The 17,506-nt window shown below is 37.4% G+C and overlaps 1 protein-coding gene and 1 non-coding gene across 6 annotated transcripts in view; both read right to left on the bottom strand.

Annotated features, from left to right (window-relative positions):
• LOC107847326 (probable pre-mRNA-splicing factor ATP-dependent RNA helicase DEAH4) overlaps nucleotides 1–17,506 on the bottom strand; it is a 67,657-nt gene that overhangs the window by 21,645 nt on the left and 28,506 nt on the right. For all 5 annotated transcript variants that reach the window (XM_047403011.1, XM_047403013.1, XM_047403012.1 and 2 more), the window contains exons 11-14: nucleotides 11,600–11,723; nucleotides 6,367–6,514; nucleotides 6,173–6,242; nucleotides 5,742–5,902 (exon numbers count right to left, since the gene is read on the bottom strand). In XM_047403011.1, coding sequence (XP_047258967.1) covers nucleotides 5,742–5,902; nucleotides 6,173–6,242; nucleotides 6,367–6,514; nucleotides 11,600–11,723 — 503 coding nt within the window. The remainder of the gene's footprint in view (nucleotides 1–5,741; nucleotides 5,903–6,172; nucleotides 6,243–6,366; nucleotides 6,515–11,599; nucleotides 11,724–17,506) is intronic.
• On the bottom strand, nucleotides 14,496–14,601 carry LOC124891201. The gene has a single exon (XR_007049580.1). It is a non-coding gene; the product is annotated as a small nucleolar RNA R71 (small nucleolar RNA).

Here is a 17,506-nt window from a genome sequence, read left to right on the forward strand (position 1 = left end):
AAAGGGAGCTTATTTCTTGAGTTCAATGATGCGAGCGACTTACCTACCAATTCCATCAAAATGTACTCTTTGTTTAAGAGTGTCATAGAGAGGATTGGACCAGAGAATGTTGTACAAGTAGTTACAAATAATGCAGTTGAAAATGTTAAGACAAGTGCTATGATGATGGAAGTGTTCCTGAACATACATTGGACTCCATGTGTAGCCCATTGTGTAAATTTGATACTTAGGGATATTTTAAAGAAAGACACTTTTAACGTGTTTTCACTAAGGTAGTAAAGGTCCATTTTTACATTGGCTTTTCTCGTTGAATATGATGAGAAGATTCACTAAATCAAAGAAACTTGGTGAAACCTGACAAGACTAGATTTGCTACTGCTTTCTTAACCCTGCAGAGGATGTTGAAACAAAAGAAAAATTTGAGAGCCATGTTCATTTCAAAAGAATAGAATAATAGTAAATTTACAAAATAAGTGATAGGAAAAGATGTTGCGTGGATTATGCTCTCTTTCCACTTTTGGAACAATGTTGTCTATGCTCTTAAAGTCTGTGGTCCCTTGGTTAAAGTTCTTCGTTTGATAGATAGTGAGGGAAAACCATCAATGGGCCCATTTATGAAGCAATGAGTAAGTCTAATGAGTCTATCAAAAAAAAATTTCCTAAGGAGCATAAATATGCCAAGGTCTGAAGTCTTCGATAGAAGGTGGAGTGAACAACTCCACAAACCGTTGCATGCAGCTAGTAATATCTTGAACCCATTACTACACTATTATAATCGTGAGGATGATTTACTGTATAAGAGTCTAATGGTGGAATTACATGCATGCATTGGAAAGATGGTTGTTGATGAAAATATGCAAGATAAAATAACCGATCAAATTAGTACTTACTGAAAGTGCTGAGGGACTTTTTGGAATACCAACAGGAATAAGACAACGAGACAAGAAGTCGCCAGGTGAAATGACTCCTATGTAAATAAAATTAATACTTTTAAGTTATTTATTTATATTTGCTAATTTTGAATATTTACATTACTATAATAGTTGAATGGTGGAGGCTTTATGGTTCAGAAACTCCAGAGTTACAAAAGTTCCCCATCAGAATTTTGGTTCTAACTTGTAGCTCGTCTGGGGGTGAATGAAATTGGAGCGTGTTCTAACATTTAAGAGTTAAAGGAAAGCTTTAATATATTAAGATAAGTATATTATATCTCAAATGTCTTGACTTTATACTTGCCAATATTTATTTGCAGATTCATACCAAGAAGAGGAATAGACTAACTCCAAAGCACCTAAGTGTGATTTAGTGTTCATAAAATACAATAGAACATTGAGGCGTCTTTACAACACTCGCAATGAATTCGATCCAATTAGCTTGGACAATATTGATGATGCCATTGAATGGCTAAATGGAGTTGAGAATGCTGTAGATAAATCATTTTCTGATGCAGATACTAATTTCACTTGAAGTGTTGTTGGCGAGGCAAGTGGAGTTGATGAGCGTTGTTATGGTTTAAGGAGGATACTTCAAGCTCACATAACAAGGGAAAAGATATTGCTACTCGAAGAAGAAATGAGAGAGATGAGGAAGCTAAAAATGGTGAGCAATATGATGATAATGAAGGAGTACAAGATTTGGACAATCTTGATGAACTAGAAGAACTTTAAAAGAACAAGAATTAAATGTTGAAATATTATTAATTAAGATTTGAGTTTTCTTCTTTTTTCTGGTTTGTTTTGCTATTTTGTCAAACTATTTTATTTGTTTCGCAGCAGGTGTTTCGGTGATCAAACCTGTGATTTTGGCATTTCATTTAAACTTTTGCTAACATATATTGTCTTTATTATTGATTATATAATTGTTGTGGTCTTTCCAGTTATGACTTATTGTTTGGATGCTCTATTTGGTCTTTTTTTCTATTAATTGTGTTTCACTTTAATGATGCGGTCGCATCGCTGAACGCATCGTCGTAATGCGTAATGCGGAGCCCTATCGCTTTTTTTGCATCACGTTTCCCTGAACACTGGCTCAGTGGTTGAACAATCTTCTACCTAGGTCCATATCTACTTGGGATGAATTCCTGCTAGCATTCCTGGACGAATATTTCATACCAATGAAGCAAGCCAAGTAGACCATGTAGTTGAAGGAGCAGTCATGGACTTCGATTTTAATAATGCTTTGGCTACTCTAAATAGTCTCGAGGAATGCACATGCTAGGGTAGCTCCAAAGATGGACATTTTGGTCATTGTCTGACAACCTCAACCTACTGCATACAAAGTTGGGAGAGTTGGCAAAAAAGACACTTCGAAAATTTTTGTTTGACAAAGAGACTAGTTTAAAACAATTAAGAGAATAGACGTTTTATATGACATCATCAATTGAAGTTTCAAAAGCAATAATCCTAGCACACAAGCCTTTATAAATATGGCTTAGTCCACATCTCCGCTACAGCCCCTAAGTTTTGTAAAATGCAAATTAGTCCATATCCAACTAATATATATACATAATTATTACTCCCTTTGTTTCAAGAAAAATGATATGTTTTGACTTGACTAGGAGTTTAAGAAAATAAAGAAGACATTTGAACTTGTGATTTTAGATTAAAGTTATGCCAAATATACCAAAATGCCCTTTAATCTTGTGGTCTTAAATATTTCATGTGGAAAGTTGGAATTAAAGTATCAGCAAAAAAAGAAAGGGTCATTCTTTCTGAAACAAATCAAAAAGGAAAGTAGGTCATTTTTTTTAAAACTGAGAGAGTATTTAAAAAAACTTCCACAACAAACTGCATTTTCCCTCCATTTTCGTCGATTTCAGAGCTTTTCCGTCGATTTTTTCGACTTCCATCAGAAAACCGCACCACCATTGCTATAATCCGTCCATTTTCAACCATTGTTAACCACTTCCCCACTAGTTTTGTCCCTCTATTATTGCCCATAAAGCTTTAAAATCACTCTTATTTTTTCAAAAGAGATTCTAGCTTTCATTAGATATATTCCAGATGTATTGTAAAAGCAATAATCCGTTCCATTAGTCCAGTGGTTGTCGATAAAGCAATCAGGTTGGTCTTTCAATTTTTGTACGGAGATCTCGTCAGTCATCGACCATTACAGACTACATACTCTAAGCATCGACCAGGTATAGACCACTACGTGAGTCTAGTCATCGATCATATAGGTCTATAATGTCTATAGCAGAATATGTTGGTGGTGAATTCATGGGTGAATGAGAAGAGACTCCTAAATGTTGGAATCAGAAATCTGTGACTAAGGAGACAATCCTATGGCCCTTTATCACAATGGTTCATATAACGACACGGTCACAAGCATAATGGAGAGCAGGGACTTAAGTTGCGATTCAAGCGACTCGATCACTAGTTACATGATGAATGGGAGAGGAAAAATACATCCACCATTCATAAACAATGATAGACACGTGGAATTCTACATGCTTGTTGTTGTTCCCTATGGTTGGAGGCCTATTTTGAGAATTAATGTTGTTGAAAGGCCTCGGAAAGAAGCTTCAACATCACCCCCACCCCCGTCACTTGATGATAATTCAATGAAACATGAGGACAGGGGTAATCATTTAATGGATATGGATATGTCTAATAGGAGCGGAAATTAAATTGACAAGCTCATAATTGAACATTTGACAAACACTATGTAAAATCCATATAGCACTAATAAATCGTAACGTCTATAATAGATAAGATTGTTTATTTGTACATGAATGTTGCAAAAGTTCACAATCAGCCAGTTGAATATACAGACAAACAATATTATGACTACAACAACAACAACAAACCCAGTATATTCCCACGTCGTGGGGTCTGGGAAGGGTAGAATGTACGCAGTTCATACCACTACCTCTAAAGAAGTAAAGAGGTTGTTTCCGATAGACCCCCGGCTCAAGGCAAAGGACAGTATACAAGGAAAAAAAAACATCAAAAGCATAGGACATGATAAAATAAAGCAGGCACGACATCTACAAAAATATTGTACATTGCCAAACAAAGGACACGAAAGCCCTCCTAACTACTGACTACGACTCACTCACACACCTTAGCCCTCTATCCTAATGTTTTTCCTCTATGACTACAGAGGAAAAATTAAATAAAATTAAATTAGGGAAATTAACATCATTCAAGCATAGTAAAGCTAGTTGGTTACATCATTTGTGAGTTTACCGATTTTAGACATGATAAAATGAGTATTAGGACATGTTATGATCCTAAATCACTAAATATGACTAGAAAGGAAAAAATTAAATTAAATTAGGAGAATTAACATCATTCAAGTATTGTAAAACAACTTAATCACTTCATATGGGAATCCATAACAATTGGACACACGATCAAATGAGTATTAAGAAGAGCGATGCTAGTGAGGGGTCTAAAGACAAGTAATGTTTGAGAACGAGTATCATTTCTCAAAGCATAGGTTTGTTAGAGTAAGTGGTTCTTATTTACCATTCTTCTTCCTTATACTCATTTGATACTATGTTCAATTGTTGTGGACTTCTATGTGATATGATTTAGTTGTTTTACAATATTTGAATGATGTTAATTCAACTAATTTACTGGGTTTGTTGTTGTTGTTGTTGTTGTTGTCAATTCAACTAATTTAATTTACATAGGAGGAATGTGACAATTGACTCAGACTCAGTTTTATTCAGTTATATAAATACTTGGGTCATTTTTATTATCTTTGAAAACACAAGAGAACAGCACTAAGAAAATATTGTAGAGAAAACCAACACAAGTCAGGAGGAGTCCAATCTTGTGTTCACCTTCTACACTCTTTCTTTTCTACATTCTATCTTTTCTTCTCATGATTAATATGATGAGCTCTTATTGTTTATTCGTTTGAGTTGATCTTAGAATGAGATGCTAGACACTTATCTAAGGTTTAAGCCAAATCTATGTTATTCATTTAATTTCTTGATTCGGTTGTGGTATAAAAAGTTAGCGTCTAACTTATCCTAATTGAATCTCTATTATAACCTTTATGATTGAGGGAGTGCATGTTCTTGGTTGTGCACTTTTAATCTATCTTGGAAAGAAGATTGTATCTAGGGTTAGGTTTGATTCATTAGTAGGTTGGCTAGACTGCCCAAGAAATTGGAGCATCAAACCAATAGAGATCCCAAAAATAATCACTACTACATGCTTAACGAAGAGGATTATGAATCAATTAAAAATACTTTATAAGTCGGGAGACTGAGTATGAACAAGGGTAGCCTAATAAATTGTCGCTAATTACTAACCCACACGAATCAACGAAGTTGCACGAATGCATGGAGACGGTGGAACCCAGGGTTTCTCCTATCGTATTACAATCTATCTTTACAACACTATCTTAATTGTTAGCTTATAATCCGTAGTTTTTGGTATTAATTAATAAAATCACCTTTAAAAGATAATTGGCAACCCTAGGTTTCTCCTATAGTATTACAATCTATCTTTACAACACTTTCTTAATTGTTAGCTTATAATCCGTAGTTTTTGGTATTAATTAATAAAATCACCTTTAAAAGATAATTGGCACTGTGTTAAAAAAATCAACGAACTAAGTGTTAAAAATCCCATATAAATTGTTTCTGTGCAATTCGACTGGGAAATACTTCCGGTAATTATTCTGACAATCACTTTATTTTTTTAAGAAGGTAATATTGAGTATTATTAGCCATCACAAGAACGGACAAACACAACGGAGTAGCACTGTGAAACCGTAATTACCTGTACGAGTTCAGACTTGAAACCAAGAGGCCGGTACCCGTTATGTCGAATCATTCGTTCAGCAAGCTGATTTGCATAGCCAATGCACAGTGCTTTCCTCAAATTTTTGTACTCCTGTTGGCCATCTCTCCGCTTATTGCTTGTTTGGACATCTAATGAGCCTAATTTTAAGCAAACAACATAAAGTAACATTGGAAGCTTGGTTTTTCCAGAATTATTATGTGGGCACCCATGCAGTACCACTACCAGAAACTTAAAACTGACTCAAGGGAGGGGCAGACTTAATTGCATAGTAGACTACAGATGTCATTATGATGTTTAAAATGAAAGGGACAAGTCAAAATTCTAAAACTCCCAAACAGGACAATCTGGAAGGCCTTAATTTATCATTGTCTTGTATTTTTAAAACTCTAGCAACAGGGAACCATTACCTTTAGAGATTTTTTGCATTATTTGAGATAACTGTTTCCTAACATCTCTCACAAACACCATCCCGCAGACCTACAATTGACAAGATCTGGAATGATTAGAATCTCCTTATGTCAAAATGGCATAAAAAGTAGTAACAAAACCAGTAGTAGCGTAAAAATCTGTAACGGTGCTTCATGGAAGTACTATAAGATACCTGTAAGTTGTTCTCTTTACACCAGTTTATGTTGTAGTCAATCTGGTACCATTGCTCATAAATTTGGAGTAGCTGGATGTGATCACCCAAGCCAAAACCATCAGGAAGTTTCGAGGGAGTGTGCGTCCTCTTCTTCTCAGAGCTCTTACTGGCAAGTTCAACAACTTAGTTAGTAAACTTTGATGCATCGCCCACTTATGTACTGAGGGACAAAAGAATGAAAAAGAAGAATATAAGCCTGCAATGCTTCAAGATGGAAAAACAGCATGAACAAGACATCTTGCCTTCCTTATCAAGTCAATGTAAGGTTTAGACCTGTGGATTATTTTAATCAGTATGGGACCTTGATAACACACCACCTTTTATCTTACCATGAGAAACGAATAGCCCTGATTAAGAGTCACATAATTATATTATGACTTTGTCATTCTTTTGATACATAGATATTATAGACATATAATCTTCCAAACAGTTGTGAGTTGTGAGAAATATTGGAGAAAAATATTATTGAATTATTGTATCTAAATTATTACATTGAGGACCTATTTATAAACACTATACTAGACTCCTTTTTCAACTAGGACACTGACATTACAATCCTTTTCCCAATCCTTTTCCCAGTAGGATTCAATATATTATTCTTATTCCTACTCATATTCTAACGCTCCCCCTCAAGCTGATGCATACAAAATCAATGTACCTAGCTTATTACAAATTTATAGTGAAGGACTTGGTGAAGATATCTGCAAGTTAATCACTTGACTTCACAAATTTTGTAACAGTATCTCCCGAGAGTACCTTTTCTCTGACAAAGTGACAATCAATCTCTATGTGCTTAGTCCTCTCATGGAACACTGGATTAGATGCAATATGAAGGGTTGCTTGATTATCACATACAAGTTCCATCTTATCAGTTTCTCCAAATTTTAGTTCTCTCAGCAATTGTTTGATCCAAACAGCTCACAAGTTGCTGCAGTCATTGCTCGATATTCTGCTTCCGCACTAGATCGAGCAACCACACTCTGCTTCTTACTCTTTTAGGACACCAAATTACCTCCTACTAAAATACAATATCCGGATGTAGAACATCTATCCGAGGGTGAGCATCTGTTTATCCACTAATATTCTCATGGCCTCTATCCTCGAAGAATAGTCCTTTACCTGAAGACGATTTTATATATCACAAAATACGAATAATTGCATCCCAATGACTATCAAAGAGGGAAGTCATAAACTGACTTACAATAGTCACAGGAAAAGAGATGTCAAATCTACTCACTGTGAGATAATTCAACTTTCCAACCAACCGCCTATACCTTCCGGGTTCACTGTGTGGCTCCCCCTATCTTGGCAGAAGTTTAGCATTTGGATCCATAGGAGTGTCAATGGATCGACATCCCATCATTCCTGTCTCCTCAAGAATGTTTAAGGCATACTTGCATTGAGAAATAACAATACCTAATCTGGACTGAGCAATCGCAATACCAAGAAAGTATTTCAGTTTGCCGAGGTCTTTAGTCTGGAAATGCTAAAAGAGATGTTGCTTCAAGTTAGTAATACCATCTTGATCATTGTCGATGATAACAATATCGTCAACATAAACCACCAAATAAATAAACAAATTCAGTTCAGAATGGCGATAAAACATGGAATGATCAGTTACACTACGAATCATGCCAAACTCCTGAATAATTGTGCTAAACTTCCCGAACCAGGCTCGAGGGGACTATTTCAAACCATAGAGTGACTTGTGCAATCGACATACACGGCTACTAAACTCCCCCTGAGCAACAAAACCAATTGGTTGCTCCATATAGACTTCTTCCTCAAGATCACCGTGCAGAAAAACATTCTTAATGTCCAATTGATAAAAGGGCCAATGACAAACGGCGGCCATAGAGAGAAAGACGGGCAGATGCTACTTTAGCCACAAAAGAGAAAGTGTCACTATAATCAAGCCCAAATATTTATGTATATCCTTCAGCAACAAGGCGAGCCTTCAGTCGATCAACCTGACCATCTGGACCACCTTTGGCTGCATAAACCTAACGGCAACCAACAATAGATTTACTTGCAGGAAGGAAAACAAGCTACGAAGTACCACTCGTATGTAAAGCAGACATCTCATCAATCATAGCCTGTTTTCATCCTGCAAAATATCTTGAATGAGAAAGTGTTTCACCTATAGTCTTAGAGATGGAAATAAAGGACAGATGATACAAAAGCAGAGTGGGGTGATGACAGACGATGATAACTCAAGAAAGTATAATGTGGGTCGGCATTACGAATGGAATTTATACCTTTTTGAAGTGCAACTGATTGGCTAGGAGGAGGCAGGTCCGCAGTAAGGGAAGCTTCAGGCGCATGACATGAATCATCTAGGACTAATGTTGGATGTGAGCAGCGATGATAAGTCAAAATGGTGGCACTGCAGCTGGAGATGTAGAAGTAACCGTAGATTCCTTAAAGATTGGTGCAGGTAAGACTGGAGGTGTGGGTAAGACCTCAGGGATGTCAAGATGATCCGAAGATGTATCGTAAGGTTGAGATTTAAAGAATGTGACATCGACGGACATAAGGAAGCAACTGATGAATGGCATCGATACCCTTTTTGAACTCAAGAGTAACCAAGGAACACATATTTGAGAGCACGAGGGGCTAATTTATCTTTTTTCCTGGGGCTAAGTTATGAATAAAACATGTACTCCAAAAAACACGAGGGGGAATAGAGTAGAGATGTGACTAAGGGAATAGTATGGAATGGGGAACCTGTTTCTGGAGGAAAGATGATGGCATACTGTTAATGAGATAGCAAGATGCGAGGACTGCATCGCCCCAAAAATGCAGCGGAACATGGGATTCAATGAGAAGAGTGCAAGAATGTCAATGGGATGCCTATTTTTCCTTTCTGCCATGTCGTACTGCTATGTCGTACTGCTGAGGGAAGTATGGATATGATGTCTGGTGAATGATTCTTTGATGAGTCATAAACTCCTGAAACTGGGAGGATAAGTATTCCCAAAAGATTCTCAATACTACATGAAAATCTAGCACGGGTGTGTTTCCCAAGTTGACATGACTCACAATCTAATGTAAAACTAGACAAACTAGGCACCATCTTTTGTAGATTGGATACACTCGGATGTCCCAAACGTTTGTGAATAATGTTCTGATGCTCTGTCATAGAGCATGCTGAGAAGGAATTTGAAGAGGTAAAATGGTAAAGGCCTTGTGATTCATGCCCTATGCCAATCATCTATCCCGTTTTGCGGTCCTGTATTAAAAAGAATCATCAAAAAAAGTTACTCCCTCCGTTTCAAAAAGAATGACCTACTTTCCTTTTTAGTCTTGTTTCAAAAAGAATGACCCCTTTCCTTTTTAGGCAATACTATAATTTCAACTTTCCACATGGCATGTTTAGGACAACAAGATTAAAGGATATTTTGGTACATTTGACATAACTTTAATTTAAGGCCACAAGATTCAAAAATCTTCTTTATTTTCTTAAACTTTGTGCCAAGTCAAAGTAGGTCATTCTTTTTGAAACGGAGGGAGTATATTATAATGAAAGGTACGTGTCAAACGACTACCAGATACAAGATTAAAAGGACAACCAGGGACATAAAGAACAGAGTCTAGAGTGACAAAAGATAGGGGTTTGGCTTGTCCAAGACCTTTTAGCTTTGTTCGGATCCTATTGGCTAAAGTAATAGCAGGAAGGATTTATGAATAAACAATATCAGACAGAAGTAATTTATCACCGGAAATATGATCAGAAGCACATGAGTCCACAACCCATGATCCAAAGGTATGAGATTGTGCAGCAGAGGCCATTGATAGAGATATATGCTTACTTGTTTGATACTGAAAGATACTCATTATATTTCTTGTTAGATAAATACACCCATTGATCACTTGTGATGTTGGACTGAACAATATGAGTATTATTAGGTGGTCGACCATGCAAAGAATAACATATTTCACGAGTATGTCTAAGCCTATTACAATAACTACATTTAGGTCGATAATAGCATAAGCCACGAGTATATCCAAGCCTTTTACAATAACTACACCTAGGCCGAGATCTTTCAAATCGACCTTTCCCTCCTTCCCCTCATTGATTTTTCATGGACTGTGATGTATGATTTTCTGATCTCCTCATTACAGGTTCAGATTTAATCATAGGACACTGAGTAAAAAAATTAGAAAATATATTGCCAGAATCTGAAAAAACAGTGTCCAGTGGCTGTAAAAAAAACAATAAAGTCGCCGAAATTAGGATTCCGACGATCGAAATCTGAGAAACTTGGTTGAAACTGAAAACAAAAGTTGGTCGAAGGTCGAAGTAGCTGGGCGACCCCAAAAGAGAAGGAACAACCCCAAAAAGTCGACTGGAGAAGGGCTCACACGCCGACGCGTGACAATCTCGCCAGAACTCCGATAGGCACGTGACAACGCGTGGCTAGTGATTTTCTGATGATTTTGGTCAGGTTTTTGTCGCCTAGCTTTCTGAGCCTCTTGTTGGTGTTTATTTTGCACGCAACCCACAAAACAGATAATGACACAAATTAGTCACCGGAAATTGATGCACGGTGACTGAGTTTTCTTTCCTTTTTTTCTGAAGTTTCTCACCAATGCTCTAATACCATGTGAGAAATATTAAAGAAAAATATTATTGAATTGTTGTATCTAAATTATTACATTGGAACCCTATTTATAGACACTACACTAGACTCCTCTTTCAACTCGGACACTGACATTACAATCCTTTTTCAAGTGGAATTCTATATACTATTCCTATTCCTACCCATATTCTAACAACAATGTCTTAGCAGGAGAAGGTGTTAGATATTATTAGTTGACAATTTATTATTCTTTGAAGAATCAACTGCTCTTTTCACCATCACCTTATCCTTCCTTTCATATTTTCAGTTCACAAACTTCATGTTCAAAAATCACAAGAGCTTTTATACCATAAAAATACTAAATCTGGAAAGGAGCAACCAGTTCCTACTTGCAGCTCTAATTCATCACACTGCTTTATCAAGAATCTTCACATGTGATATTTTATTTTAAACAAAGTATGCAATAATTTTGCATTGAAACCACCACCAGATGTTCCGATGCTTTCATGCTGTGGAAAAGCTCAATTTCTTTGCTACAAAAGAATATATCATATTCTTCTTAGTATGAATATCAAGCTCACATGCATGAATTCTGGACAATTATATACCTTGGGACAGGAAGCAATGTGGTCTCAGAAGACAACATGGAAACAACAGTCAATGCTTGGGACAGGCAATCCAACTCATTTGCCTCTAATAAGGTCCTTGAAAGAGAAGGCTCCAGTGGAAGCTCTGCACAAAATTGAAAAGTTAGATCTCCTTTAGTTTTGTTACTGAATGAATTAACTTTATGATCTCCAAAATTATAGATTGCAGAAGAACTGCAACGCACTTTATGAACTCCGTCCATAGTTCTCGAGGGAAGAAGCCAAATTTAAAGGAAAATTCATGTCTCTTGTCTTCTTTTTCTTCCTTCTGAGGTGGGAAGGTCAGAATTATGGACTACCTCTAGTCCAAAAATAAAATATTACGGGAAAAAGGACATGGGTTGACCCTCTTCAAAACAATTGGCCCATGTTTGGGCCTTTTGGGCCTTTGGACATTCATGGACAATCGGCCCAAACAAATTCCATATTATGGTCATTTCATAATTTGGGTCGTTTTGGCTCAGGTAGTTCAGAAACAATTCATATACCATATTGATACAATCCATATATCATACTGATACAGTTCATAAAATAAATAGAGCATTGAATTTATGGGTAACAATTGTATCATTGTTATATAGAATATGAATTTTTTAATACGGTGTGCATAGAATTTGTATCATTGTTGTATAATATATATATATGTTACTATGACTAGGAATAGGAATAGCATATAATAGAATCCTACTTGGAAAAGAATTGTAATGTAGTGTCCTATTCGGAAAAGGATTGAAATGTAGACTTTATAAATAGAGTCTCAATGTAATTATGTTGTAACAACAATTCAAATAATATTCTCTTATATTTCTCACATGGTATTAGAGCCTCTACGATCTTGGTAGAGAATAAAAAAACTTCCACTACCAGTGGGCGGCTATAACCCATATATTGCCGCACATCTAGCCAATGATCATGTTAGCAAAGACTAGGGCACTATGCTTCTTTGTGGTAACTACTTTCACATATCAGATTTGCATAGCACCATGCCTCTCCGAACTACTATCGTGCATCTTTTAAGAATATTTTCTCATATATGAGTTGCATAGCACTGTGCGTTGATAAGTCGTCAATTTGACGACTTGCTAGAACCTTTTAAGCCTAAATTATCATGTTTTCCCGATGATTTGATGTTAATCTCTTACTTAATGCTCATTTGTATAGGTAAAAGTTGAAAAGGGAAGATGAGCAAGTCATTCAAGTCAACAAGAGGTCAAATGTGAAAGAAAAGAGTCATCTGCTTTGCATCTTCTTTGAATCTGCTTTTCATCTACTTTCCACCTGCTCTCCATCTGCTTGGATCAGCTCAAGCAGATCAAGAGCAAGGTGGCATTTTTGTAATATTTGGCAAATGTAGAATTCGAGCTTAAAAGAGGGTTTTTAGCTCATTTTCAAGATTCACCACCTATCTTTTCATCTTAGAGCAATATTGTACTAGTCTTGAGTGAAGAATACATGTGAGTGATTCCCAAAGAAGAATTAGTGATTTTCCATTGAAGATTTATTGAAACTCAAAGCTTGGAACTACATTCCCTTTATTTCTCATGGATGAAATCAATGATAATTTTGGTATATCTCTACCCCTTTTGTCGATGAGTAGATAATTCTAAATCTTAGAGTTATGCTTGAATAGGTTGTGGTTAGTGCATAGGTGTTAGCTATTTATTCTCCTAATTAGTTATTTGTGATGGGTGTTGCATTTATTCCATGATTTAATTAAGAACTGTGGGTTGCAAAACCCTAATCACCCTTGAACCCATGTCATTCTTGAAAGAGGGGATATAATTGAGGAATAAATGCAACCAATAACTTGAATTATTTCATTTAATGACATCTCTTAGACATAAGGATGTTAATTGAGGCAATAGATGTGTAAAATTGTCACACTTGTGAGATGTTCGAAAGAACCCATTTGTGAAGTTCAGTGTCGTAATTGAAAGATTGGCATCAATACCTTTAGATCTAGCCTACCCATAACTCTAAGCTGAATTTGGATAAATTGTCAAGTACCCATGCATGAACCCACACCTAAAATTGCATAACCCCATGGCCTATTCCTAATTGATTTCCCTCTTAGCATTTTTCAATGCCAAGATAGTACTCTAAAAGCGAAGTAATTGTCATTATAAAGACGTGCAAACTAATTCCCCCATTTTACATTTATGTTTGTTTCATTCACATTACGGGTCACCTTTTAGTAGACTATCAACACACTAGAGTTTTGAATTCCATGCTTTCACTCCTTGTGGATTCGACCCCAACCTAAGTTGGGTTATTGTATTGACAATGATCGCTTACACCCATACAAGAGTGAAATTTGAGCATTATCAAAAATGGCGCAGTTGCCGAGGAGTGAAACATAGTTTTCACTCTTGTAGTGTTTTAGTTACTTTGGGTTAGCCGTAGTGTTTTAGTTTACATTGTTTGGGGGTTTTTGCTTTCTCAGGTGTGTATAATAGTATACACGATATTATGAGCCAACATGGCAGTAATGCCGGGACGATTGATTGGTATCTTAAGGACGAGGATCACCTCGGTGATGCGGGCCGAGCTAGTGCTATTCATATTCCACCGGCGAAAGGAAATGAAGTGTTTCACGTTACTAGCGTGATGCTTCATTTGTTTCAAATGAAAGGGTTATTTGGAGGCCAAGCACATGAGGATGCTAATCTACACTTGAAGAATTTTATTGATGTGTGTTCTCCATTTAACATAGCCCACATATCTCAAGAGTCAATCCGGTTGCGTCCTTATTCTCTTTGACGAGAGAAGCGGTCTTTGCCTGCGAGGTATGTCACTTCATGGGTTGAGCTCACAGAGGCATTCTTGGAAAGATACTTTCCTCCTTCTCAGATGTTGCAACTAAGGGATGAAATCACCAACTTTTGCCAACTTAATGGCGAACCATTATATGAAGTTTGGCAACGACTCAACGATAAGATAATGCAATGCCCAAATCATGAGGTTCCGGAGAAAATGCTTCTTCTAATTTTCCATAGGGCATTAGACCAATTGAACAAAATGGTAGTTGATAATGCGGCCGGTGGTTCTCTTGTCAAACTATCTTATGGTGTTGTGTCAGCTTTGTTAGATCAAGTGACCAAGCAAAGTAGAGGGCGGCACACAAGAGATACCGAGGTGGCCGTGGGGCCTTCCTCCGCATCTTTTGTGAGCCAAGAGCAAAAGAAAAAGGATGAAAGAGATGCAAATATGGCTAAAGTGGCAACTTGATCTTCTGAACAAGCATGTGATGGGAGCTCCTCCTAAGGCGATCAACATCATTGCATCTAAGAGTGCAAAAGCTTATGATGATGAGGAAATAGAGGCCCTTGATGAAGAAATTCGGTTCTTGTCGAACCAAACAGGGGGTTCCCGCCCTACCTATCAAAGGCAAGGTGGGAATCAAGGATGGAAAAAAAGAGGCAGGGATAGAGATTGGCATGATAGAAACCGAGATTGGAGAGATAAGGAAAGAGATTATGATCGATGCGTACCTGGACATGATAGGGCAAAGGGTAAAGAGTAAAGTTCCATTGACCCGGATAAGCTCAAAAATGAAGATGTCCTTGCTCGGATCTTAATGGGTGTTGAGGGGACCGATAAGATGGTGAGAGAGATGAAAGGTGACTTCTCACAACTCAATCAAACGGTGACATCTCATTCAGCCTCTATCAAGCAACTTGAAACTCCATTGGGCCAAATCTCGGCACAACTTAATGCAAGATCAAAGGATGGATTGCCTAGTGACCAGTTGTCAATCCTAAAAATAATGCTCACATCAAGGCTATTGTCACTAGAACTGGTCGGACTCTTGGTAAAGATGTTGATCTTGGTGAAGAGCCCAGTGAAAAGGCAAATGATGAACAAGCTAATACAAAGAGAAAGCGGCTAGAAATGTCAAATGATGATGTTCCAAAGCCTAATAAGACAATTGTTGAACAGCCGAAGGTAGTTGAAGAAAATGTTGAAAGTGAGGAAGCTCCTAAGGTGGTTGAGGATGATACTCCAAAAGCGGATAAAGCTCCAATTGTTCCATTGCCACAAATCAAAATTCCTTCCCCATTCCCACAAAGGCTCGAAAAGAAAGATGATAATACCAAGTTCAAGAAGTTTCTTGCGAAACTTAGCAATTTATTGGTGAATATTCTCTTGCTAGAAGTCTTACAAGAAATGCTCAGGTACACTAAATTTATGAAGGATTTGGTAACGAAGAAGAGAGTCAGGGATTTTGAAATAATTGAGGTAACCCACAATTGTAGTGCTATAATGTCTAGCACAATGGAGGTGAAGAAAGAAGACTCGGGTGCATTTACTATTCCTTGCACTATCAGGGTGTAAAAATTCGAAAAAGAGTTGTGTAATCTTAGGGCAAGTATTCATTTGATGCCATTTGTCGTGTTTAGGCTTAGGTGCTCCTAAGCCTACTATTATGAGGCTTCTAATGGTCGATCGTTCAATCAAAAAGCCCGTTGGTGTGTTTTATGATGTTTTGGTGAAAGTTGACCGGTTTATCTTTTCAACCGACTTCGTTATTCTTGATTGTGAGATTGATCATGAGGTCCCAATCATTCTTGGTAGACCATTCTTGGCCACCGAAAGGGCCTTAATGGATGTGGAATGTGGGGAGATGAAATTTCAGGTGAACAATGAAGAAGTATCCTTCAATGTGTGTAAGTCCATGAAGCAACCGATGGACTTGCAAGTGGTGTCGGTAATTGATGTGATAGATGATGAAGTGACTAACACCATAGAAGTGAATATTGTGGATGACCCCCTGGTGGGTGTATTGTGGAACCTTGGGAGTGAGGTAGTCGAAGAATATGATGAGGTGGTTGCTTCATTAACGGGTCTTGGAACTTACACCAAGAATCCGATCAAATTGGATCTTGATTTGAAAAACCGTGAGAGTCCACCCGCCAAGCCGTCTATTATTGAACCGCCTCAACTCGAACTTAAGCCGTTACCATCCAACCTCCAATATGTTTTCTTGGGTGAGGATAATAAATTGCCAATCATTGTTGTGGGTGATCTTGAACCTTGTCAAGTGGATGCCTTGAAATCAATTGTGAAAAAGTTCATTTGTGCTATCAAGTGGACTATAGCGGACATTATAGGCTTTGCTCCTAGAATTTGCTCTCATAAAATCAAGTTAGATGTTGATCATGTTCCTAGTGTGGAACACCAAAGCAGACTAAATCCACCGATGCAAGAGGTGGTCAATAAGGAAATCATTAATTGGCTTGATGCGGGAGTTGTCTACCCAATTTTTAATAGTACATGGGTGAGTACGGTCTAATGTGTTCCCAAAAAAGGCTGCATGACGGTTGTCCCGAATGAGAATAATGATTTTGTACCTATGCGTTAGGCCACGGGCTGGACAGTGTGTATGGACTACCGTAAATTAAACTCGTGGACCGAAAAAGATCATTTCCCCATGCCTTTTATGGATCAAATGTTAGATAGGCTAACCGGTTGAGGTTGGTATTGCTTCCTTGATGGTTACTCAGGGTACAATCAAATTTACATCGCCCTGAAAGACCAAGAAAAGACCACCTTCACTTGTCTCTATGGAACATTTGCTTTCAAAACATTTGCTTTCAAACGCATGCCCTTTGGGTTATGCAATGCACCGGTCACATTCCAACGAAGCATGTTGTCTATTTTCTCGGATATGGTAGAAGACACCATGGAGGTTTTCATGGATGAATTCTCCGTGGCTGGGGATTCATTTGAGTCTTGCCTTGATCACTTAAGTAAAGTCCTTCAAAGATATGTAAAGGCTAATCTTGTTTTGAATTGGGAAAAATGTCATTTCATGGTCAAGGAAGGCATTGTTCAAGGCCATAAAATCTCGGGAAAGGGCATCCAAGT

This window comes from Capsicum annuum, unplaced genomic scaffold (assembly GCF_002878395.1).
Source record: "Capsicum annuum cultivar UCD-10X-F1 unplaced genomic scaffold, UCD10Xv1.1 ctg3212, whole genome shotgun sequence".
Classification (NCBI taxonomy): Eukaryota; Viridiplantae; Streptophyta; class Magnoliopsida; order Solanales; family Solanaceae; genus Capsicum; species Capsicum annuum.